Source organism: Elephas maximus, chromosome 9 (genome assembly GCF_024166365.1).
Source record: "Elephas maximus indicus isolate mEleMax1 chromosome 9, mEleMax1 primary haplotype, whole genome shotgun sequence".
NCBI lineage: Eukaryota > Metazoa > Chordata > Mammalia > Proboscidea > Elephantidae > Elephas > Elephas maximus.
Window position 1 is genome coordinate 106481915 of NC_064827.1, and position 25584 is coordinate 106507498.

The following is a 25584-nucleotide window of genomic DNA, read 5'->3' on the forward strand; positions in this document are numbered from 1 at the left end:
TTGCAGATGGATATCCAGTTATGCCAGCACCATTTGTTGAAAAGACTGTCTTTTCTGCATTTAACTGCTTTGGGGTCTTTGACAAATGTCAGCTGCTGATATGTGGATGGATTTATGTCTGGATTCTCAATTCTGTCCCATTGGTCTATGTATCTGTTGTTGTACCAGTATCAGGCTGTTTTGACTACTGTGGCAGTGTCATAGGTTCTAAAATCAGGTAGAGTGAGGCCTCCCACTTTGTTCTTCCTTTCCAGTAATGCGTTACTTATCCGGGGCCACTTTCCCTTCCATATGAAGTTGGTGATTTGTTTCTCCATTTCATTAAAAAGTGTCATTGGAATTTGGATCGGAATTGCATTAAATCTAAAGGTCCCTTTTGGTAGAATAGATATTTTTATAATGTTAAGTCTTCCTATCCATGAGCAAGGTATGTTTTTCCACTTATGTAGGTCTCTTTTGGTTTCTTGCAGAAGTGTTTTGCAGTTTTCTTTGTATAAGTCTTTTACATCTCTGGTTAGATTTATTCCTAAATATTTTATCTTCTTGGGGGCTACTGTAAATGGTATTGATTTGGTGATTTCCTCTTGGAAGTTCTCTTTGTTGGTATAGAGGAATCCAACTGATTTTTGTATGTTTATCTTGTATCCTGATAGTCTGCTGAACTCTTCTATTAGTCCCAGTAGTTTTCTTGTGGATTCTTTAGGGTTTTCTGGAACATGTGATTTTTAGTAACAATTTCTGATGCAAAGCAGGAAAAGCCTGTAAGGGCACTTCCCCTGCCCAACACCTGCCTCTATAAGACTCTTCTCAACAGATGCCCTCTTGACCTTTAGAGAACTGTGCTTTTTTTTCTCGAAAATACTCAACTTAGTGAGGCAGTTTTTTGCCCTATCCTCTCCAAAAACAAGCAGTACTGTTGTTACATGCCTTCTGGTCAGTTCCAAATCAGTAACTCTACGTACAACGCAATGAAACATTACCCAGTTCTATGCCATCCTCATAATCATTGCTATGTTGAGCCCACCGGTACAGCCACTGTGTCAGTCCATCTTGTCAACGGTCTTCCTCTTTTTCGCTGGCCCTCTACCTTACCAAGAATGATGTCCTTCTCCAGAAACTGGTCCCTCCTGATAACATGTCCAAAGTACATTAGACACAGTCTCACCACCCTTGCTTTCTATGAGCACTCTGACTGTACTTCTTCTAACACAGACTTGTTTGTTCTTCTGAAAGTCCGTGGTATATGCAACATTTTTTGCCAACATCACAGTTCAAAGGCATCAATTCTTCTTTGGTCTTCCTTATTGATTGTCCAGCTTTTGCATGTATATGAGGCAACTGAAAATACCATGGCTTGGATCAGGTGGATCTTAGTCCTCAAGGTGACATCTTTGGGTTTCAGCATTTTAATGAGGTCTTTTGCAGCAGATTTGCCCAATGCAATATGTTGTTTGATTTCTTGACTGGTGCTTCCATGGGTGTTGATTGTGGCTCCAAGTGAAACGAAATCCTTGTCAGCTTCGATATTTTCTCTGTTTATCATGATGTTGCTTATTGGGCCCATTGTGAGGATTTTTTTTATATTTTCTTCTATATATTCAGATGTAATCCACACTGAAGGCTGTAGTCTTTGATCTTCATCAGTAAGGACTTCGAGTCCTTTTCATTTTCAGCAAGCAAAGTTGTGTCATCTACATACTGCAGGTTGTTAATGAGTCTTCCTCCAATCCTAATGCTGCATTCTTCTTCATACAGACAAGCTTCTGGAATTATCTGCTCAGCACACAGATTGAATAAATATAGTAAACTGATACAACCCTGACACACACCTTTCCTGATTTTAAACCATGCACTATTCCCTTGGTCTGTCTGAAAGACTGCCTCTTGGTCTATGCACAGGTCCCGCATAAGTACAATTACGTGTTCTGGAACTCCCATTCTTCACAATGGTATCCATAATTTGTTATGACCACAGAGTCGAATGTCTTTTCGTAGTCAACAGGACACAGGTAAACATCTTTCTGGTATTCTCTGCTTTCAGCCAAGATGCATTTGACATCAGCAATATCACCCATTTCATGTCCTCTTCGGAATGCGGCTTGAATTTCTGCCAGGTGCCTGTCGATGTACTGCTGCAACCATTTTTGAATTATTGTCAGCAAAATTTTACTTGTGTGTGATATTAATGATATTGTTCAACAGTTTCTGCATTCTGTTGGATCACCTTTCTTTGGCATCTCTTCCAGTCAGTTGGCCAAATAGCTGTCTCCCAAATTTCTTGGCATAGATAAGTGAGCACTTCCTGTGCTGCATCCATTTGTTGAAACATATCAGTTGGTATCCCATCAGATCCTGAAGCCCTGTATTCATCAATACCTTCAGTGCAGTTTGGATTTCTTTCTTCAGTACTGTCAGTTTCTTATCATACGCTACCTCCTGAAATGGTTGAACGTTGACCAATTCTTTTTGGTACAGTGACTGTGCATCTCTTCCATCTTCTTTTGATACTTCCTGTGTCATTCAATATTTTACCTAAAGAATCCTTCAAAATTGCAATTTGGGGCCTGGATTTTTTTCTTTAGCTCTTTCAGCTTGAGAAGTGATAAGTGTGTTCTTCCCTTTTGGTTTTCTAACTCCAGGTATTTGCACATTTCATTATAATACTTTGTCTTCTCAAGCCACCCTTTGAAATCTTCTCTTCAGCTCTCTTACCTCATTATTTCTTCCATCCTCTTTAGCTACTCTGTGTTCAAGAGCAAGTTTCAGAGTCTCTTCTGACATCCATTTCAGTCTTTTCTTTCTTTCCTCTCTTTTTAATAACCTTTTGCTTTCTTCATGTCTGATGTCCTTGATGTCATTTCACAACTGTTCTGGTTTTCTGTCATTTGTGTTCAATGTGTGAAATCTATTCTTTAGATCATCTCCAAATTTAGGTGGGATATACTCAAGGTCGTATTTTGGTTCTTGTGCATTTGTTATAATTTTCTTGAGCTTCAACTTAAACTTGGAAATGAGCAATTGATGATCTGTTCTGAAGTTGGCCCCGGCCTTGTTCTGACTGATGATACTGAGCTTTTCTATCACCTCTTTCCACAGATGTAGTCAATTTAATTCCTGTGTTTTCCATCCAGTGAAGTCCCCATATATAGTTGCAGTTTATGTTGCTGAAAAAAGGTATTTGCAATGAATAAGTCATTGGTCTTATAAAATTCTATCATGCTATCTCCGGTGTTGTTTCTAAAACCAAGGCCACGTTTTCTAATTACAGACCCTTCTTCGTTTCCATCTTTCAAATTCCAATCACCAGTAATTATCAGCGCATCTTGATTGCATGTTTGATGAATTACTACTAAGTCTTTGCTATTTTTATGTCCTTGGTATTATAGTAATCTTCTTTCATTTAGACATTCATCTATAATATTTGACAACATTTAAAGCCTGATTTTTCTTATCTCAGTTGAAAAAAACACAAAACTAGGAGTTTGGCTGCAGGTCAGCCTTGTAATTTATTTTTTGATTTTCAGAGTCTTATTTTCTTAATTTGCAAAATGGATATAGCAATATTGATGGTATTTAAATAATCTCTGGCTCCTTTTATTAATTCTAGTTAGTAATTTTTCATAATGTAATATGCAAGATCATGCCAGATGAGTCAATTACTTATCAGTAAGCTATTCACAGAGTATAAGTTAGGTTCTTCTCATAGGATAATTCTTTTCTTGTCAGGCGTTTTTGGAAGCTACATTAGCTCTTTTAGCAATAGGAATTTAGTTTACATCTGGCTTTTGTTCAGTGATCTTCAGGTAGGAGGGAAGATAGACCAGTTTGAGAAAAAAAAACTAGAAAACTAAATCTTGTACAAAATCTTATAACTATTATTAAAGTCAGTAATAATAACAGAGATATGCTAACAATTGTTGGGTGTTTACTCTTGGTCCAAAGTAGCTTGCTAAGCATTACTACAGGTACTGGAGCCATTTAAATCTAGGGCGGACATTTGTCCATCTGTGTGGGTGTGTGGGACAGGTTTATGTCTGTTATCCTACCTAGTTATAAAAGCACCCCCCTTGACTTCCAAAAGTGTTATCGTCTGGGATATAAAATGTATGGTCACCCTTACCATTAATTCAACTCTTGTTGCCGTTGAAAAAGTAAGACTGGAAAAAGATACTCTGATGAGGTTGGTTGGCTTGTTGGCCATTTATTCATTCTTTCATTTGTTCATTCATTCTAGGTACGTAGAAAAAAAATGCTCCATCCACTCATTAAGCTTTTCAGTATTTCTGAAGCAATGGACTTGGCTTTACCTTACCCGGCCTGTCATGCTGAATTACTTGTTCTCCCCAGTCTTAGGAAAGAGCCTCAGCAGCCCTCCCAGACAGTTTTTTACGAAATCTGCAACCCACAAGTGGCTATGACGGCAACCCCATGGACCGACGTGAAAAGTTAGGTTTGACATTTGGGCCAAGAAATTAAAAAGTTCCTCTATGTTATCTAAACCTCAGAGCGGGGGCAAGCATCTGCTCTTTAAAAGAAGACAGGCATCCCATTTCTGAAAATACATGACTGTATTTGGAAGCCAAGGCCACGAACACCCAGCCAATTGTAAAACAGATGAAATTCCACTGGTGTATTATGGGAAGCAAATAGTTGGAAGGCTAAAAGCAGGGTAGGGCACATCAGTCAGAGAAAGTATGTGGTTTCTAAATGATCACGCAGCACATTTGGGGAACTATTAAAGGGGCTGGGGTGGGGTTGGGCGTGGGGGTGGTAATTTGCACTGATTGACTCAATCAGCCTCCCAGTGTCAACATGTGGCTCCTATGTTGCGTCTACGGGAAAGTGTCCATGGAAGGGCTCCAGCTCTTGCTCCACAGCCCGGGGAAGTGCTGAGCTGAAGCCATAAGAATTGGACAAGTTATAGACCACCCAGCATTTCTGGAGAGTCTGTCCCCTATGGATTTCCAGGGATAATTTTCCAAACCAAATAAATTGTGTGAGTTGCTGAGGGAGGACATGCTATCACATGTAAAACACAAAGCCAGGCAGAGGGCCTACTTGTGGAGGCTTTCCAGCTCAGCACCATGGGCGCAGTGCATGAGGCTATTTTCTAAGCCCATCTCCTCCTTGCCAGTAGTTTTGGAAATAGCTTTGTGGGGTTTCAGAGAGGATGTGAGGGGTGTCATCCTTCCATTTGTCATTAATTCAACTCTTGTTGCTATTGAAAAAATAAGACTGGAAAAAGAGGTTGCTAGGGTCCTATTCTTCTCTGAATCGTATTCCTAAATAAATCAGAAATGGCAATTTTTAGGTGAATGGCAAAGAGCATTGTCATTAAAAGTAAATATCTCAGTGTAAATTAAAACCACAATGAGATACCAACTTCACTTCCACTAGCACGGCTAAGATAAAAACAAAACAAAACAGAAAACGACAAATGTTGGTTAGGACGTGCAGAAACTGAAACCCTTATCTACTGCTGATGGGAATGTAAAATGGTGCAGGCTCTATGGAAAACAGCTTGGTGGTTCTCCAAACCTAGAACTACCATATAAACCAGCAATTCTCTAAGTTCTCTCTAAAAGCACTCAAATAATAAATAATTGAAGGAAATAGATAAGATTAACAAAACATTTTTTAAAACCTTAGTACTTTTAACAAAATTTTAACGTTCATAAGTAGTAAATATCATTTTAAAATCACATCAGCTCTGTATTCTGAATTCAGAAACATGAAAGCTTTAAATTATCTGAGACTGAGTGGAATTTAGGAATTACTGTAGTTGGGTATACTTGCTGAGAAGAAAGAGGACAACATTTCAAAACATTCCAGAAAAAGTAACTGCTAATTTAGAGTATTATTACTACAGTAGCCATAGTAAATAAGATGGTACAGCAATAAAGTCCGTGCCACAGAACCTTTGCCAGGGCAGGGGGCTGAGGCCCTTTTCAGGGGGCTCTATGAAGTCAAAACTATTTTCACAACAATACTAAGATGTCCTTTACTTTTTTCTCCTTTAAATCTCTCACAAGTGTACAGTCGAGTTTTCCAGAGGCTACGTGACATGTGATGATGTCATCATTCTGACATGTATACTTGTAGTCTTGTGGTTGCAAGAATTTTCTAGGGTACTACATTTAGGGTATATATATATGTATATTTGCAGAGATCAACTTAAGTTTGTTTTCTGTTGTTCTACTGTGCTTTTTGGTTATACCTGCTATAGTATCTGTAACCCCATTTAAAAAATAATCAAAACCAAGCCCATTGTCATTCAGTCAATTCTGACTAGTGGTGACCTGATGTGTTGCAGAGTAGAACCGCTCCATAGGGTTTTCTGGGCTATAATCTTTATGGAAGCAGACTGCCAGGCCTCTCTTCCGCAGCATCGCTGGGTGGGTTTGAAACACAAACCTTTCAGTCAGTAGTTGAGTGCAAACAATTTGTGCAGCCCAAGGACCTTATAACCCTATTAGTGTCAAATAAATCATTATTTTGGAAATTCTGATGTTTTCCCTGTACCTACGTGGTAGTACAAGAAACAAGTATACTATGTTGTTTTATTTTACATCAATATTTAAAAAAAATTTTTTTGGAAAACTTTTCAAATATTTAAATTTTATCTAAAACTTGTTATTTTAAAATTTGATAATATTTTATTCAAAAAGAAAATCTGTTTACATTTTCTTATATTAAAGAATGGATCCTTAAAAAAGAAGCATTAAAACGTTGGCTTTCCTATCCCACAGCCATACCACCTGACTTGTAGAAGGGAGACATCTATTCCAAAGAACGTGTGCTAAACTGTAAACAAAAAGCAAAATTATGAGGAAAGCTATCTTTCCCTTGGCTTTACGATGCCAATAATTTACCTTATTGTGTTTTATGCAAAAGACTGTTCTTAAACACTATTATGGTGCTGGTTAAGGTGTGACATCAATTCCAAACCAATCTTTGGAGTCTAAACGAAAAGGAATAGTTCAAATGTAGTTGTGATAAGTTAACATCTCACCAACAGCATTGCACTTCTGTCCCATAAATGAGGGCATGTACCTAGAGGCCTGGCTGGACTTGCTGTGTTGCTCGTATTCACCCGAAATCCGCGCCAACTAAGCATGGAAGAAAATCTTTTATGTAAAATCTTGTCGACAAGCACAACAGAAATCTTAAAGTGCTGAATGACTATTTGAATCTAATGATCTTTCTTGGAACAACACAAATTTGTGTATCACCTGAAATGGTTATTAAAATAATTTTGCCTTTTCCAATTATATATCTGCATGAGGCTGGATTTTCTTCACATACCTCAAACAGAACAACCTAAACAACAGACTGAATGCAGAAGCAGGTATGAGAACACAGCTCTCTTCTTTTAAGCCAGAGAATAGGGAGTTTTGCAAAAATATGAAACAATGCTACTCATCTCAAATGATTTTGGGGGGAGGAAACAAAATCATTGCTTTTCATAAAAAATATACTATTTGTTTTAATATGTAATGGGTTTATATATATTTTTTAAATGAAGTAAATATTTTTTAAATTTCTCAGTAGTAAGTACTGATAGATATGACCTACACTTTAAAAATTCTCTTTGGGGTCCTTAATAATTTTTAAGAGTATAAAGGGGTACTGTGGAGTCCCTGAGTAGTGCAAATAATTAACATGCTCAGCTGTTAATCAAAAGGTTGGCGGTTCAAGTCCACCCAGAGCTGCCTTGGCAGAAAGGTCTGGTGATCTGCTTTAGAAAACTGAGCCACTGAAAACCCTATGAAGCTCAGCTCCACTCTGACCACGCGGCATCGTCCTGAGTTGGAATCAACTAGATGGCGGCGGGTTAAAGGGGTACTGAGACCAAAATATCTGAAATCTACCGTCTTATGGCATTTCCAACATACTATGCAGTCTAAGAAAAGGAAAAGCGAGCTGGGATGGTAAGGTAAATAGACAGCACTTACAGTAAAAAGGCCTCATTCACAGCTTCGAAGAACTCAGGCCAGAGGACTTCCTGAGGTTCATGTCCGTGGCAGGTGAGCAGGGCCTCTACCAGGGGTTCAAAATCTGGAAGAGTGACAAGGGGGACGCAAACCCGTGACAGGGATGCAACTCGTTCAGGAGCCATCCTAAGGAAGACATAAAGTAAGAAATAATAACCCAAAGCTTACAGTCACATGTAATCAAATACATATAAAATCTTCATGCTGAAAAGGTCCCTGATGGGCCACCTGATTTGCCCCTCACAGAAAGAGAGCTGCCCTCACACCGTGTGTGAGCTCTCTTTAATCAATTCTGTAGGAAGGAATCCTTTAGCTCCCATTCCTATTTAACATCACCTGTTGTCAGGACTTTGGCCTAACTCTTGTCTTAGTCATCTAGCACTGCTGTAACAGAAACACCACCAGTGGATGGCTTTAACAAGGAGGAGTTTATTCTCTCACAGTCCAGTAGGCTAGAAGTCTGAATTCAGGGCGCCGACTCCAGGGGAAGTCTTTCTGTCTCTGTCAGCTCTGGAGGAAGGCCCTTCTCATTAGTCTTCCCTTGGTCTGGGAGCATGTCAGCGCAGGAGCCTCAGGTCCAAAGGACGCGCTCTGCTCCTGGCACTGCCTTCTTGGTGGTATGAGGTCCCCATGTCTCTCTACTCCCTTTTCTCTTTTATATCTCAAAAGAGATTGGCTTAAGACACTACCTAATCTTGTAGACCTCATCAATGTAATCACCACTAATCCATCTTACTACATCACAGTGATAAGATTTACAACATATAGGAAAATCACATAAATTGGCAGACAATCACATAAAATGGTAGACAATCACAAAATACTGAGAATCACAGCCCAGCTAAATTGACAGATATTGTTGGGGAACACAATTCAATCCATGACAACTATCTACAGGTACCTCCCACTTACCACGCCCAAAGCAGGGCCCTTACATTCCTTCCCCCAAAGTTCTTGTGCCCTGTGCTCCCTGTCTCATCTGCTTAGGCCAGAGCCCTTGAAGTCTATCCTTGATTCCTCCCTTTCTCTCACACCTCTTCTGGGACCCGTCAGTAAGTACTGTTAACTCATCTGACCATGCCTCAACACCGCCATCACTGTCCCTCTAATTCAAGCCACCACCACCTCCAGACTGGGTTATTGCAGTAGGCTTCCATCTCCCTGCTTCTGTCCTCACCTCACTGTTTATCATGAGAACTGTTCCAGCGACCCTTTAAAAATTCAGGTCAAGTCACTTGTTTGCCCAAAGCTTTCTAACGGTCTCGTATCTCATGCAGAGAACAAGCAAAGCCCTTATACTAGCCACCAAGGCCTTGCCTGATGAGGTCCCCATCTGTTTCTCTGGGCTCACCTCCTTCCACTCTCTACCTCACTCGTTCTGCTCCATCCTTACTGGCCTCCGAACTACTCCAAATAAGGTCCTGCTGTTCATTTGCCTGGAACACAGGGCTAGCTTCCTCATTTCGTTCAGGTCTCAGCAAAAATGCTGCTTTATAAGTGAGGTCTTCCGTGACCGCTCTATAGAAATGCACTGCCCAATATGGTAGCAACCAGCCACAAGTGACTATTTAAACATAAATGAATTAAAATTAAATGAAAGTAAAAATTCAATTCCTCAGTTGCCCTAGCCACACCTCAAGTGCTCACCAGCTATATGAGGCTAGTGGCTGGAGTATTAGACTGTGCAAATTTACAGGACATTTCCTTATTGCAGAAAGATCCACTGGGCAGTACGGCTTAAAATCTCACGTATCCTCCCATCCCACCCCGTGCTTCCTACCACCCTTACCCTTGCTTTACTTTTCTTCATTGTACTTAGCATCACCTGACGTATAATGGATTTCCTTGTTCCTGGTCTCTTGTCTCCTAGCAGGATACAAGTTCTACAAGGGCAGGCATGTTGTCTGCCTTACTCACTGCTCTAATCCTAGCATGTAGGGACAGCTCCTTACACATACCACATGCTCATGAAGTGGCTGTTAAATGCATGAATGAACAACTAGAGATTAATAAAAGTTTGGGATGCATGCTATTAGATCTTCTAGGAATTTTCATGCATATTCCTAAATCCAGGAATTTGGTCTCATGGTTTGTGAAACACAAATGATACCACAAAATAGAACATATAGCTGTTTTTGTTTTCTTCCATTTGCTATTACTCAAAAATATATAAGTTCTGTAATTTAACAATGTCCCTATTAATAGGCATTTGGGGTGTTTCCAATGTTTCACCATTATAAACACAGCTGCAGCAGGAATCACGAATGAACATATGTGATTATGCATTTGCCTATTCCAGATAATTCATGAAAGTGGGGTCATACAACATTTGTCCTTTTGTGTCTGACTTAGTTCACTCAGCATAATGTTTTCAAGATTTATCCACGTAGCAGCATGCATCAGGACGTCATTTCTCTTTATGGTTGAAAAATATTCTATTGTACGGGTATAACCACATTTTGTTTATCCATTCATCCGTTGATGAACACTTGTGTTGTTTCCACCTTTTGGCTATTGTGAATAACGCTGTAATAAACACTGGTGTACAAGTACAGTCAAGCACCACATAACGTCTGTTTGGGCAATGTCTTGCTGCATATACGTCCACGATCCCATAAGGTTAAAAATCCTGACAGCGTTCAGAAATCCCGACTAAAGAAGAGAGTGTAGCTAACATAACGTGATGTAGCAAACTCAACAGCTTCCTGAACGTAACTCGTGTATCTCAAGTCTCTTGCATACAAAGAGATTGTGCTGCCAGGTGTATAATGATACAGTACATATATAACCTACTACACTTACGTCTTGATAGTCGTAAATGCCTATGTTACTGGCTTATATACGTACTGTACTGTACTTTCTCTCGTTATTTTAATGCAAACTTTCCCCATTTACAAATAAAAAGTTTATCACGTAACACTGTGTGTTTCAACTCGTAGGCAACAGCATCCAATCTCGTATATCACGCGTCTCCTGAGTGTTGTAACATTATCTCTATGTTTAATTTTCTTTTGAAAAATATTACCATTAAGTGTATTGTCTTAGGCTGGGCTCTCTAGAGAAACAAAATCAGCAAGCATATATACAGACTTATACCAAAGAAATGGCTCGCACGGCTGTAGAGGCTGGCAAGTCCCAAGTCCATGGGTCAGGCAGCAGGCTGGAGGTTTCTCCTGATTCATGTAGCTGCAGGGGCTGATGAACCCAAGACTGGCAGGTAAGACAGCAGGCCGCTGGCTCAAGTCACAAGAATCAGAGGTCAGATGATAAAAAAGCTGTTTACAGGATCTAGAGCAACCAAGCAAGCTTTGCCAGAACGTCCACAAATATTGGATGTAGGCCACATCCCCAAGGAAACTCCACTTACAACTGATTGGCTGAACACATCACATCATGGAAGATGACTATATCATTACATAACTGACAAACCCCTGAGAATCACGGCCCAGCCAAGTTGACACACAGCCTTACTCATCACATACATCATGGCTTCCAGACACAGCAAAACCAGTGCTAGTGACAGCAGCACCAAGAGGCAAAGGAGAAGTATTGACTTGGAAGTGAAAAAAAAGATAAGCCATATAGCTTTGCTAAGTACATAATACAGTGTTTGCACAACATCCAAATCACCTAACATTGTATTTCACAAAATGTTATCGTGGATGTTAAGTAACTCATGACTTACCTGCTTGAATTCTCCCTTTAAATTCTGTCGGATATCAGTCTAAGAGTGGAGTTGCTGGGCCACAAGTGGAGGTAGGAGAGGGCAAAGAGCATTGACAGTAGAAGAAAAAAAAAGAAAGAAAATATTCTACCATTGAGAGCAGGCTTTTTCTTTTTAAATAATATTTTATTGAGTTTTTGGTGAACGTTTACACAACAAATTAGGTTCTCATTTAACAACTACACAAATGGTTCAGTGGAGCAGGCTTTTTCTTAATTCAGTGTTTGCTTAGATGGTATTACTTTTCCACTGGTTTCCAGAGTTCTGGGGCCATTATTCATTTATTTTTGCTTGGCATTTTCTGTTTTTGTTGTGGGAGAATGTAGCTGCTTACGCCCTCATCTTCCCTCCTCCTGGACAGGGTACTCTTTAGCCCCACAAAATTATTTACTTGAGGTCTCCATCCTGGGGATTTGCTTCACTTCTCTCATGGTTTGGATCCTGTGGAGTCTGTATCTTCCTCTTTTCTGGATTATACTTGTCTTAGTCACCTGTGCTGCTATAACAAATAGCACAAGTGGACAGCTTTAACAAAGAGAAGTTTATTCTCTCACGGTCCAGTTAGGCTAGAAGTCCGAATTCAGAGTGTCAGCTCCAAGAGAAGGCTTTCTATCTCTGTCGGCTCTGGAAGAAGGCCCTTGTCATCAGTCTTCCTTTGGGCTGGGAGCATCTCGGCACAGGAACCTCAGGTCTAAAGGACGAGCTCTGCCCCCAGCACTGCTTTCTTGGCGGTATGAGGTTCCCATATCTCTCTGCTCGCTTCTCTCTTTTATATTTCAGAAGATATTGGCTTAAGACACTACCTAATCTTATAGACCTCAACAGTATAATTGCTGCTAACCCATCTTGTTACATCATAATGGTAGGATTTGCAAAATATAGGAAAATCACATCAGAAGATAAAATGGTACACAATCATACAAGGTAATCATGACCTAGCCAAGCTGACAGATATTTGGGGGGACACAATTCACTCCATGACAATACTCTTGTTTGATAAAAGGCAGATGAGAGGTAAAGTATTTGAAACCTTGTCTGTCTGAAAATATTTTTGTTTTACTCTCACACTTGATTGATACTTTGGTTGGGTGTAGAATTCTGGTAATTTTCCTACAAAATTGTGAGGGTGTGGTTCTATTGCCTTTTAGCGTCCAATGTTGTTCTTGAGATCCCAGGCTATTATGACTCTTGATCCTTTTTATTTAAGTACTGTTTTTACTCCCTGGAATCTTACAGGGTATTCTCTTTGAAATTTCACAATGACATGTCTTGGTGTGGGTTTATTTTCATTCATTGTGCTAGGCACTGAGTGGAATCTTCCATCAGGAAAATCCTCTTCAATGACTTCTTTGATGATTTCCTTCCCTTTCTTTTCTCTGTTCTGAGAACTCCTTTTTTAAAATTTTTTTGATTTTGGATATTGGACTTCCTGGAAAATTCTCTAATTGTCTCATACTTTCTTTCAATTTTATGGTATTTCTGCTCTACATTTTGGGAGAGTTGTTCTATTTCTTGGACCTTCTGTTTTTTATGTCCACTCTCCCATTATTTCCAAGAACATTAAAATTAATGAAGACATTAATATTAATTTGAGGTTTTCTTTTCCTTGAATAATCTTTTTTTTTTCCAAATGGACATTATTTTAACACCATTGTTGCTCTTGTTTCTTCCTGAACTTCTGCTTTAGAACTTTTGAATGTAGCCTCTAGATTTCTTAACTTTTCTAGTTTCCATATATTTAAGAAGAACTCCTTCACTTAATCTTCAAGGTCATTATTTGCTATTCTGATGTATTTATTCTTCCATTCGGTCTGTTTACTGAATTTTTTTTTTCCTACAAGTCTCTTATTAAAAACAAACGAAAAATCTATTTTTATTTCAAGGATTTAATATTCTCTTATTCTTCTGAAAACAATTACTTAAAAAAAAAATCCTCATTTGTCCCAGGTAATGCATTTTCTTGGTATATTTGCTTCTTCTGTTTGTTGCATTTGGTGCGTTTTTTTCTCACAGTGTTGCTTTTTCTTGAATATCTGGTAATTCTTGTTTATCTGCTCTTCCTGCCTCTAGCAATTGTGTGGAGGGGCAAGATATGATGCTGGCTGGAGTTGTCAGTAAATTGTGTTCTGAGCATTAAAGCACCCCCAAATATCATGGCAGTTGATAAGTCATTTGGTGCTTGCTTCTCCTCCCTCATTCCTGTGGTAGACAGGACATCTCTGTTGTCCCTTGCTTGGGGACAGTGTGAAATGAAGGGGGGCCTAGCCAGATGTCTGCTAATACTGAAGTAGCCCAACCAGTCATCTTGTTGGCTGGCAGGTACCCTTCTGCTCCTTGAATTCATCTACAAAGCAACTCTTTTAAAAAAATTTTTTTTATTGTACTTTAGATGAAGGTGTATAGAGCTAGCTTCTCGTTAAACAATTAGTACACGTATTTTTCTGTGACATTGGTTATCAGCCCCATGACATGTCAACACTCCCCTTCTCAACCTCGAGTTCTCTATTACCAGCTTTCCTGTCCCCTCCTGCCTTCTAGTCCTTGTCCCTGGGCTGGTGTGGCCATTTAGCCTCGTTTTGTTTTATGGCCCTATCTAATCTTTGGCTGAAGGATGAACCTCAGGAGTGACTTCATTACTGAGCTAAAACGGTGTACGGTGGCCTTACTCTCAGGGTTTCTCCAGTCTCTGTCAGATCAGTAAGTCTGGTTTGTGTGTATGTGTGTGTGTGTGTGTGTTAGCAACTCTGACCTTTTACAGTAGTTCTCTCTTGCAAGCTTTTGGGACCATGGTATTTTCCTTTAAACAGATGCCACCTACCTATTTCAAGCCTTTCTCATAATTTGTGGGTCACCAAAAGCACTCCTTGCTTGGCAATATTATATATTTAATGGTAAAAAAATCCCTCATCATTTCTAGGAGTTGGGAGGATAAGGTGAATGCCAGGGCATTCATGTGCTTAATTCATCACTTGGTTCAGTCTCTTAATATTTTCATTTTGTCTCCTGACTAGATTACCAGAGTTGCCATCACTCATAGTTCTTTGCATTCAGGATCTGTCCAAGTTCTTTACATGAGAGCTACTTAAGGTATGGTCCTCAGTATCAGCAGCATCAGCATCCCTAGGGGTGGGGCCAAGGAATCTTTTTTTAACTGGCTTTCCAGATGATTCTTATACACACTCAAGTTTGAGAAACGCTGCTCTCTATTAACATTAGTAGCAGTTCCCAGAACTAGATATTACTCTCTAGTAACAATCTGAATTTTTAGGTAGCATGACAGAATTGTATTCAAGGTTGACAAATTCCAACAAAGTGCTATTAGTTTACTACATAATTTTCTTGGTAATCAGTTATTAAATTCTCATAATTTTTTTGTCAAACTATACATAGTGATTTTTTCCTATGTATGAAATGTTCGTCTTCTTCCTCAGATATTCATCTTTGCTAAAACTCACTTCTTACTCTTTACCAACTTAACTGACGGAGGTCCTTCAACATTTACCTTCCATAGTGATCTACCATCTTTCTCCATCTCACGACCAAGGTGGTTTTAGCTCTAAAATTAATGTGTTTTGGAGTCCATTATCATCTAAGTTGTTAATGAAAATATAAATTTAACTTAAGTTGTAAATACCTTAAATATCTGGACTATATGAGCTTACCGGATAGGGTAGGAGAGGGGGAAAGTTGCTGTGTGTGCATGAGTATGTGTGTGATGCTTTTTCATGTATATGTTTTGCATAGGACCTAGTCGAATACTTGCATTAAGAGCTCTAAGAATGTTTGTGAAATTGAAAATATGCCTGAGAGTTATATGTGCTCATAATTCACCCAGGAGTCTGAAATAAAGAAGCAGGTAGGCAGTGATCTTGTTCTCCAGCCTTGACTCATCTATCCTCTGCCTTAAAAGACCTATAAGTGCAACTGTCCCCTCAGAGAACAAGGACAGTCAGAGTCTATCACTGGTGATCAGACAGATAGGAAAGACAATTTTGGCACGAAGGGTATTTATCAAGCACCAAAGTCTTTTGCTCAAGAGCTACAGATTATATCTCCCAATTAGGCTGCGAAAGGCCCCAGATAATTTTCCTGAAACATTCTAACATCCCATCTCAACTTTAGGTAACTCTTGGTTCTACCAAGATGCAGGAAGACCAACTGGTAATCTTCTGAAGGGCTTCAAAGTGCTCATCACCTTCACAGCCCTCTCCTTTGGTCTGAAGCACAACACTGTCTGCCAGAACGTGGAGATCCAACTTCAACCAGAGTTATGCAACACTTTCCAGACTGAATTACACTGAGTATTAGGTCTTGACTGATTGCCACAAGAGCACTTCCAAGTGATTTCTGCACACGAATTCAACTGCAGAGGGCTCAATGGTAACCATATACCACCAGAGACATCCTTCCCATGCAGCTGCACTCAAGTTTCCAAACCATCTGCAGCAAACCATTGCACTACAGGGTAGACTGATAATGCTCAGAAAGCCCAGAATGTCATTCCTTCTAGATGGTTTGTTGCAAACAACAAGATAGAATTTAAACATTCTGTCACTGAATTGTTGATTTTACTTAGTGGCAAGTGAAACTCTATTTAAAACGCTATGACAAGACCATTTATCAGGCCTCTAAAAATAATGCAAAAGGAAACTGAACAGATTTTCCTGTATTTTGTTTCTCTGACAATTTATGCATCTGAAGATATGAGATGAATTTTTGTGTTTTCTATAAGACCTCGTGAATCTTCTGAAATGAACGTTAAATGTTCAGGTTGTGAAAAAAAAAAAAGTAAATGTATACATGTCCTCTAGAAAAAAAAATCCACAAGAAAAACAGCATAGCATTATTTATGAGGTGCTTAAATTTGGGGGGCTTCTGGCTGCTTGAATATTTGAAGTCATACTAGCAGAAGGAAAGTAATGGTAAAACTCAGATTCATAAATGGATGGCAATATCTTCAATTCAAGTCATGCTGAAAAGAAGTTTGCCCACATGCAGTATTCTGATTCGATCTTTTTGATTTTGTAAACCTTAAAAATGTACAACTTTACGTATGCTCTCGGGGAAAGTTATAGTTATAAACACATAGTTTCATCGTTGTAACTAGGAAGAGCAACAACTCTAAGGGTTCGGGTACGTTGGTCCGGTAGTCTTTCAAATGTTGTCACAATGGTCTTCTATTACCTGACTTCACGAAATCACCTTCCACTCAAGAAAATATACTTGGTTGAATTTATAATTCACTAGAGAACTGCGGAGTCTCACCCAAGCTTTCAGGGGTCCACGTCCCTTTCTGAATCGTGAACAGAACTTCCTGGTTTTAAGTCTTGAAGGAGGATTTTAAAAGTTCATAAAGAGATTCAAAAAGCATGTTGGGCATCAAGGTGCTTCTTAAAACCCGATCTCACAATAAGTATAAAGGAACTCAGCCAAAAGACTGGATTTTCCTAAAAACTATGTGTCGGCTCAACAATTCAGAAAAATACCTGGAAAACAGTTATGTTGCTGAATTAAAAATTCATGAAATAAAAAAAAAAAAAAACAAGGTTTGTGGTAAAGATCACTAAATAGAGCAAACTAGGAAAGTGTCAGATCCATCAGTGGCCAAGAATGGGGCATGCTGCTAGCACAGGCATCGGGGATTTTCGGTGAATTCTGTGGAGAATTTCACTAATTATATCCTAGGTTTGCTTTGACAGAGAATGCCCTAAATGTCTAACCAAATCAATGGTCGTTTTGCCCTGGCTGCTATTGCCAGCTGGACTGCCCATCGAGGACATCTTACACTGGACCTTGTACTGTGCAAGGGAATTTGCCCATATTGTTTTTGAAAAGCATCCCTGATGAAGAAGCAGGCATGAATCCAGGGTTAACCCGCCCCCCAAGACGACACATCTGGCACAAACGGATGTTTTTCAGCTATAAGTGTATCAGCCAACATCTCCTAGCAGACACGCCTAACTGTGGTCAGAAGAACTTAGAGGCTTTCTGAACTGCAGGATGATAAAATGAAGAGCACAATAGTCTAAAGATGAAATAGTCTGAAAAGAGATCAGTAAGGTCAAATAATGGGAAGAGTGGAAAAATATGTCAACAAAAGGACAAAAATATTCCAGACAGGAGTAGATATTAAGCAATCTAAGGCTGAAAAAATGATGAGGTGTTCATGAATTACTCCTGCTATTTTGAAAACAAGAACCTGAGACAGGAAATAACTATTATATTGTTTTTTCTTTTATAGTATTAGGTAACATTGTATTTTAGTTTTTAAAATCTTAGTTATAAAATATGTATATAGAAAAGTACAGAGAACATTACAACAACTGTGTACCCATTGCCCAGATTTTACAAATGCTAACCTCCTACTGATATGTATTTCAGGGCCAATTGAACACCCTCCTCCTATTCCATTTCCTCCTGCCCTCCCCAGCAGTAAGCCCCGGAAGTCAGTGTAGATCCTTCCTGTCCCGTTTTAGCACTTTTATGTGTATGTACTGTTTTAAAAATTTACGTAAGTAATAGCATCTTTTTTGCAACTTGCTTCACTCATCATGACATTTTTGAAATTTATATATCTGGATAATGTAGACCTAGTTCATTCATTTTAACTGCCATGTAATTAATGTTCCATTCTGTGAATAAACCAAAATTCACTTATTCATTTCTGTACGAAGATAACGGCGAGGATTGAGGCCATCTTTTACAAACAGTTCCATCCAAGTCTCCTTAACCTATAGGAAGAATTGCAGGTTCCTACAAAACTGGTCTGCAAAATGTTTGTGTCTATGTATGTTGCCATCAGCAACATCCTGGAATTCTTCTTCCCCATACGCTGATGTTGTAGTTTGCATTTTCCTGAAAACAAATGAGGTTTAGAATCTTCTTTGTTTATTACTCATTCAGTTTTCCTCTTTTGTGAACAAACTGCTTGTATGCCTTACCCATTTCCATATTACAGTGTTTGCCCCCTCATGATTGATTTTCAGGAGTCACCTCTATATTTTGGACAATAATCTTTTATCAGTTTTATAGATTATAAGTATCTTCCAGGTCTGTGACTGGTCTTTCCATTTCTATTTCTTAAAACTTTTTTTTTTTATTGTTTTGTTCATTCTCAGTTGATTTTTTTTTCTTTTATATCATTAACTCTATGATACATTTTGTAATTTACGATACATAAATGACATTATTCAAAAGATCTACTCATCTCACTGTGAAATCAAAGTCTGTACCGGACAAATCAATGTGTCTAAATGCTCTCCATGCCACCTAGGGATTATTATTATTTTTAGGTGTATTTTCTAAACCACAAAATCCACTTATTTTAAATGTACAATTCAATGATTTTCAGTAAATTTACCGAGTTGGGCAACCATTGCCATAATACAATTTTAGAACATTTCCATCGCCTCAGTAAGATACTTTGTGCTCATTTGCTGGAAATCCCCATTCCTACCCCAACCCCAGGTGACAATTAGTCTACTTTCTAGCTCTAGAGATCTGCCTTTTGAGGACATTTCATATAAATGGAATCATATAATACATGGTCTTTTGTGACTAGCTTCTTTCACATTCTTGAGGTTCATCCATGTTGTAGCATGTATCAGTCAGTCCCTCACCCTTTTTAAGGCTGAATAATATTCCACTGTATGGATATACTTCATTTTATTTATCTACTCATCAGCGATGGACGTTTGGGTTGTCTTCACTTTTAATTTTGAATAAAGCCTCTATGAATATGTATATACAAGTATTTATGTGGACATTTATGCTTCAATTTACTTAGATACCTAGGAATGGAAATTCAAGGTCATGTGGCAAATTCGTGCTTAACTTTTTAAGAAACTACCAAACTCTTTTCCAACATAGCTGTGGCATTTCACATTCCCACGTGCAACATATAAGGGTTTGTTGCCCTACCTCCTTGCCAACATTTTTCATTATCTTACTTTTTGATCATAGCCATTTAGTGGGTGTGAAGTGGGATCTCATTGTGGTTTTAATTCCCTAATGATTAATGAATGACGCTGACATCTTTTCATGTACTTGTCAGCCATTTGTATACATTTTTTGGTAAAATGTATATTCAAATCTTTTGCCCATTTTTTAACTGGATTGTCTTATTACTGAGTTTTTTATATATTCTGGATAAAAGTTCTTTATGAGATCTATCATTTGAAAATATTTTCTCCCTGTCTATGATTTGTCTTCTTTTTTTTTTAAATGATGCCAACAGTTTTCGTTTGTTTATCCATTCACTTGTTAATGGCCATTCGGATTGTTTCAGTTTTCAACTATTACAAACAAAGCAGCTAGGGATATTTGTATGCAAGTATTTGTGAGGACCTGTTTTCATTTAAGTCCCTAGGTGGCACAAATGGTTTGCACTCAGCTCCTAACCTAAAGGTTGGAAGTTGAAACCCACCCAGTTGTACCACAGAAGAAAAGGCCTGGCAATCTATGGCGCAGTTCTACTCCGTAACACATGGGGTCGCCACGATCCATAACTGATTCAATGGCAACTAACGACAGCAACATGTTTTCATTCATCCTGGGCATCTTAGTTATCTAGTGCTGCTATAACAGAAATACCACAAATGACTGGCTTTACCAGAAAAATTTATTTTCTCACAGTTTAGGAGGCTAGAAGCCCGAATTCAAAGTGTCGGCTCTAGGGGAAAGATTTCTGTCTCTGTCAGCTCTGGCAGAAGGTCCTTGTCTCTTCTGATCTTCTGGTCCTGGGCCATGTTCATGTGGCTTGGCATCTCTCTTTCCCCATCTCTGCTTGCCTAATCTGCTCTTTCTCTCTCTTGTAAGAGATTAACTCAAGACACATCCTACACTAATCCTGCCTCATTAACATAACAGAAAACTCATTCCCAAATGGGATTATAACCACAGGCATAAAAACCAAACCCATTTGCCATCGAGTCGATTCCGACTTACAGCGACTGTATAGGACAGAGTAGAACTGCCCCATAGAGTTTCCAAGGAACACCTGGTGGATTTGAACTGCTGACCTTTTAGTTAGCAACCATAGCACTTAACCACTTTGCCACCAGGGTTTCCACCACAGGCATAGAGGTTAGGATTTACAACACATATTTTGGGGGGGGACACAATTCATTCCATAACATTGGGTAAATACTTAGGAGTGGAACTGGTAGATTGTATGCTAAGTGCTAACCAAAATGTCGGCAGCTTGAATCTACCAAGCTGCTTCTTGGAAACCTGTGGGGTAGCTCTACTCTGTCCTATAGGGTCACTATGAGATAGAATCAACTCAACGGCAATGGATTTGGTTTTGGGGTTTACGATAAGCATATGCTTAATTTTATAATAAACTGCCACACTGTTCACCAAAGCGGTTGCACTATTTGTAGCTCTCACAAGTACTGTGTGGGAGGTTCGGTGTTCCACACCCTCTCTAACACATGCTAATGTCAGTGTTTTAATTTGATCTATTAGAAGGAGTGTACACTGGTATCATATTTGATTTTGCGTTTGCATTTTCCTGATAACTAAACATACCAAGCATCTTTTGATGTGCTAATGGCACTCATACATGTTCTTTTGGCAAGTGTCCTAATCTTTTCTTTAATTTTAGTTGAGGTGCATCTCCTCTTTTTGTAGAGTTTTAAGATTTCTTTATAAATTCTAGATACCAATTATTTGTTAGACATAGGTATTGTTAATATTTTCTCCTAGTCTGAGGCTTGTCTTTTCACTTTCTTAAGGAGCATTTCAGGGAAACTGAGACTCATACAGTGAATATCCATATAGTCAACACTAGATTCCCCAAGTAACATTTTGCTATATTTGCTTTATCATGTCTATCCAATTAGTCATCCTTATATCCATCCATCAATCCATCTGTATTAGTTTGCTATTGTCACTGTAACAAATTACCACAAAATCGGTGGCTTAAACCAACACATGTTTATTCTCTTACAATTCCAGAGGTCCGAAATTGGAAGTCAGTTTCACTGGGCTGAAATCAAGGTGTCAGGAAGGCCATACTTCCTCTGGAGGCTCTAAGAAACAGCCATTTCCTTGCCTTTTCCAGCTTCTAGAGCTGCATCCCATGGCTGGTGTGCCCTTCCTCCATCAATGCCAGAGTAGCATCTTGTGTCCATTGTCACAGTGCCTTCATTTGTCTTACATCTCCTTATAAGGATACCTATGATTATATTTAGGGTTCACCTGGATGGTCCACGATAATCACATCTGTAAAATTTTGCTAGCCACATAAGATAAAACTCACGGGTTCCAGGGGTTTAGGAGAAAAAAAAAAAAAAAAAAGCTGTCGCTGTTGAGTTGATTCTGACTCATAGCGATCCTACAGGGCAGAGCAGAACTGCCCTGTAGGGTTTCCAGGAAGTGGCTGGTGGATGCAAACTGCTGACCTTTATGGTTAGCAGCTGTAGCTCGTTGTAGCTAATCGAAAGGTCAGCAGTTCAAATCTACCAGGCGCTCCTTGGAAACCCTATGGGGCAGTTCTACTCTGTTCTATAGGATAGCTGAGTCAGAATCAACTCGCTGGCAATGAGTTTTCCAGGGGTTAGAACGTGGATATATTTGAGGGCCATAATTCAGCTTATCATACCATTCTATTTTTTTTGATGCACTTCAGAAAGTAAGCTGCAGACACCAGTACGCATCAATTAAATCCTTCAGTTTTCATACAATTAACTAGAGTTTAGTAGTTATTTATTTTTTGAGGTAAAGTTTACATATGATTTGCAAAGTCCCTAGGTGGCACTTTTGTATGTAGATTCAAAATTTTTAATAGCCTATAATTTTCTTTTCTTGTACTGTCCTTGTTTCATTTTAGTATCAATTAATGCTAGCCCAATAAAATAGCTTTTTCTTTTGTTTCCCCCATTCTTGGACTACTGCATGTGGAATTGGTGAAACTCATTTTGGAAACTCCCTGCACCTGATATTTTTTGTGGGGAGAAGAAAGGTAATTTTCTGATGAAAAAAATTTTATTGGTAGAGGTCAATTCAAGTACCATGGATATATTTACTAATTATGAATTTTGCCTATGTTTTCAAATATATTTGTATAAAGTTGTTAATTATATTATGATTTTAACTTTTCTTGTATCTCTTTTTTCATGTACCTTCTCTTTTTATTGACCAGAAATTTCTGTCTCTTTAAATTTTTGTTAATTTTACTAAGAATCAGTTTTTTTTGCTTGGTGATTTTCTCTATTGTTTTTTGTATTTTATTCAATTAATTTCTGGTTCTATTCTTCTCTGTGTTTTTCTTTGTGTTTACCCCGCTGTTGTTTTCTAACTCTTTGGGTTGAATGTTAGATGATTAACATAGGTTGGCATTCTTTCTTAGCTGCATCACATAAGTTTTGATGTGCAGTAATTTCGCTGTCATTCAGGTCTAAGCATTTCATCATTTCCTTTACAATTTCTTCTTTGACTTTGTGAATTATTTGGGTGTTCCTGTTTTGTTTTTTACATTCTTCACATGTTGACTGGTGAAGGGGGCTCTTTTGTAACTGATTTGTAATTTTATTGTGCTGTGGTCAGAAAGTGTAAACAGTATGATATCAACTCTTTAAGCTCTGTTGAGGCTTCGTCTGTGGCCTAAAATTTAGCCAGGCTTGGCAAATGTTGTATGTGTGCTTCAAGAGAAACCAAACGCTCTAATTGGGGGTATAAAGCCCATTTACGTTAAGTAGATTCCGACTCATACTGACCCTATAGAAACCAAAAACCAAACCCACTGCTGTTGAGAAGAGTAAAATGGTCCCACAGGGTTTCCAAGACTGTAAATCTTTACAGAAGCAGACTGCCACATCTTTCTTCCTTGGAGAGGCTGGAGGGTTTGAAGCACCGACCTTTTGGTTAGCAGCTTGAGTGCTTAACCACTGCGACACCAGGGCTGATTTGGGGGTACAGGTTTGATATATTTCCATTAGATGACAGCTGTTAATTAATTCATTCCCATATTCTATATCCTTACTAATTTTTTGGATAATCTAAGAATTTCTGAGCTACATCAAGATCCTCCATCATGGTTTTACAAAGTCTTATAGCTCTGTCAATATCCACCTTATGTTTCTGAGTTAACCTAACAAAGGTTCACAATTATTGTCTTTATTAACTAATAACACTTTGATTCTAGTACTGTTTTTTTTTCTTTAAAGTTATTTTGTATAATGTTAATATTGTTATACGAGTTTTGTTTCATTAGTATTCTGCCTGTCATATACTTTTCCATATCATTACTTTGAATCCTTTTTACCATGTTTTAGGTGACTCTTTAAACAGTACTTAGGTGACTCTAAACAGTATTAGCTAGCTTTTTTTTCTAAATCCAATCCAAGAAACTCTATCTTTTTAACAGCTGTGCCAAATCCATTTAAATTTTTGTGATAACTGCTGTATTTGGACAATTCTACCACCTTATTTGGAAACCCTGGTGGCAGAGTGGTTAAGTGCCACGGTTGCTAACCAAAGGGTCCGCAGTTCGAATCCGCCAGGCGCTCCTTGGAAACTCTATGGGGCAGTTCTACTATGAGTCGGAATTGACTCAATGGCACTGGGTTTGTTTTGACCACCTTATTTTGTGTTTAATTTACGATGGTTTTACTTGCTTTTTTTTCTTTCTTTTTTTACTTTTCCTGCCTTTCAAGTATTGCCTTCCTTTATTCCTTTTATTTCTATCTAAAGTTTGGAAGTTACATATTCTATTTCTATTCTTGAGGTGCTTACTTTTAACCTTTTAACAGGAACTTGTTTCTTCACAACATTTAATATATATTCACTTCACAAATATTATAAAGACATTTTAACTCTGAGAATCAGCCTATCATTTCTCATGTTATTATCCAGTATTTCAGTTCTAATTTATTTATAATATTCCCTCACAGTCATAATTATTTTTTTTAATAGCCTGTGCTTATTTGGATTTACCATTTCCCCCTCTCATTACTGCTTCTGACATCCTATTCCCTCCTTCAGGATTTACTTTCTTCTTCTGAAAGGAAGAAATTCTTTCAGAAGGAGTTTGTGAATAGTAAATTCTCTCAGGTTTTCTTTCACTCTCATTCCTGAATAGTTTAGCTGACAATGGAAATTCAAGATGACTGTCACATTTCCTCACCTCTATGAAGATATTTATTCCATTGTCTAGAACTATATTTAAGTTGGTGAAAAGTCTGTTAAAAATCTAACAGACATTCCTTTGTGAGTAATATGTTTTCTTCCTGGTTGTCAGAAAATTTCTCTTTGTTGTCCAGATTTTCTGTGTTTGCTAGGATGTGTTTGATCTGAGGCCCCATGTCTTTATTCGGTTCTGGAAATTTTTCAGCTATTGTTTCTTTGGAGTCCCTGGATTGTTTCTTTGAATGTCTCTCTCTCATATTCACTATTATCTCCGTATGAAGCTCTTCTTAGATTTGTTGGAGTGTGTCATTTTATCTCTCACGTCTCTTGACTTCTCTTTCATATGCTCCATCTTATCTCTTGGTGCTATATTCTGGTTCCTTTCCATCTTCCACTTCACAAATTCTCTCTTCAGCTGTGTTTATTAGTTTTATGAACTTCACTGACTCTATGTTTTTATTAAGTTCTATCGCATACTTTTTGGAACTTTCCTGTTGTTTTTCTTTTCCGGAGCGACTTGATATTTCATTATAGTTTATGTTCCTTTTAAGAAACTCTCGAGTCATTATAAGTCATTTAGTTACTTATTTTATATTCTCTTTTCAATTGTTCTATTACCTGCATTTCTTCATATTATCTAGTTTCCTCGCATTGTTTGTAATTTTTTAAATTGTTAAATCCTGCTCAGTATTTTTGTCCCTGTTGGAGTCCTATGTACCACAAGTTCTGGAAGTG

At 38.3% G+C, this 25584-nt stretch overlaps 1 protein-coding gene across 3 annotated transcripts in view; it reads right to left on the reverse strand.

Moving 5' to 3' along the window:
- The window catches only part of FANCC (FA complementation group C), a 304040-nt gene that overhangs the window by 59439 nt on the left and 219017 nt on the right, over positions 1-25584 (reverse strand). For all 3 annotated transcript variants that reach the window (XM_049895534.1, XM_049895535.1, XM_049895536.1), the window contains one exon: positions 7956-8120. In XM_049895534.1, the coding sequence (XP_049751491.1) occupies positions 7956-8120 (165 nt within the window). The remainder of the gene's footprint in view (positions 1-7955; positions 8121-25584) is intronic.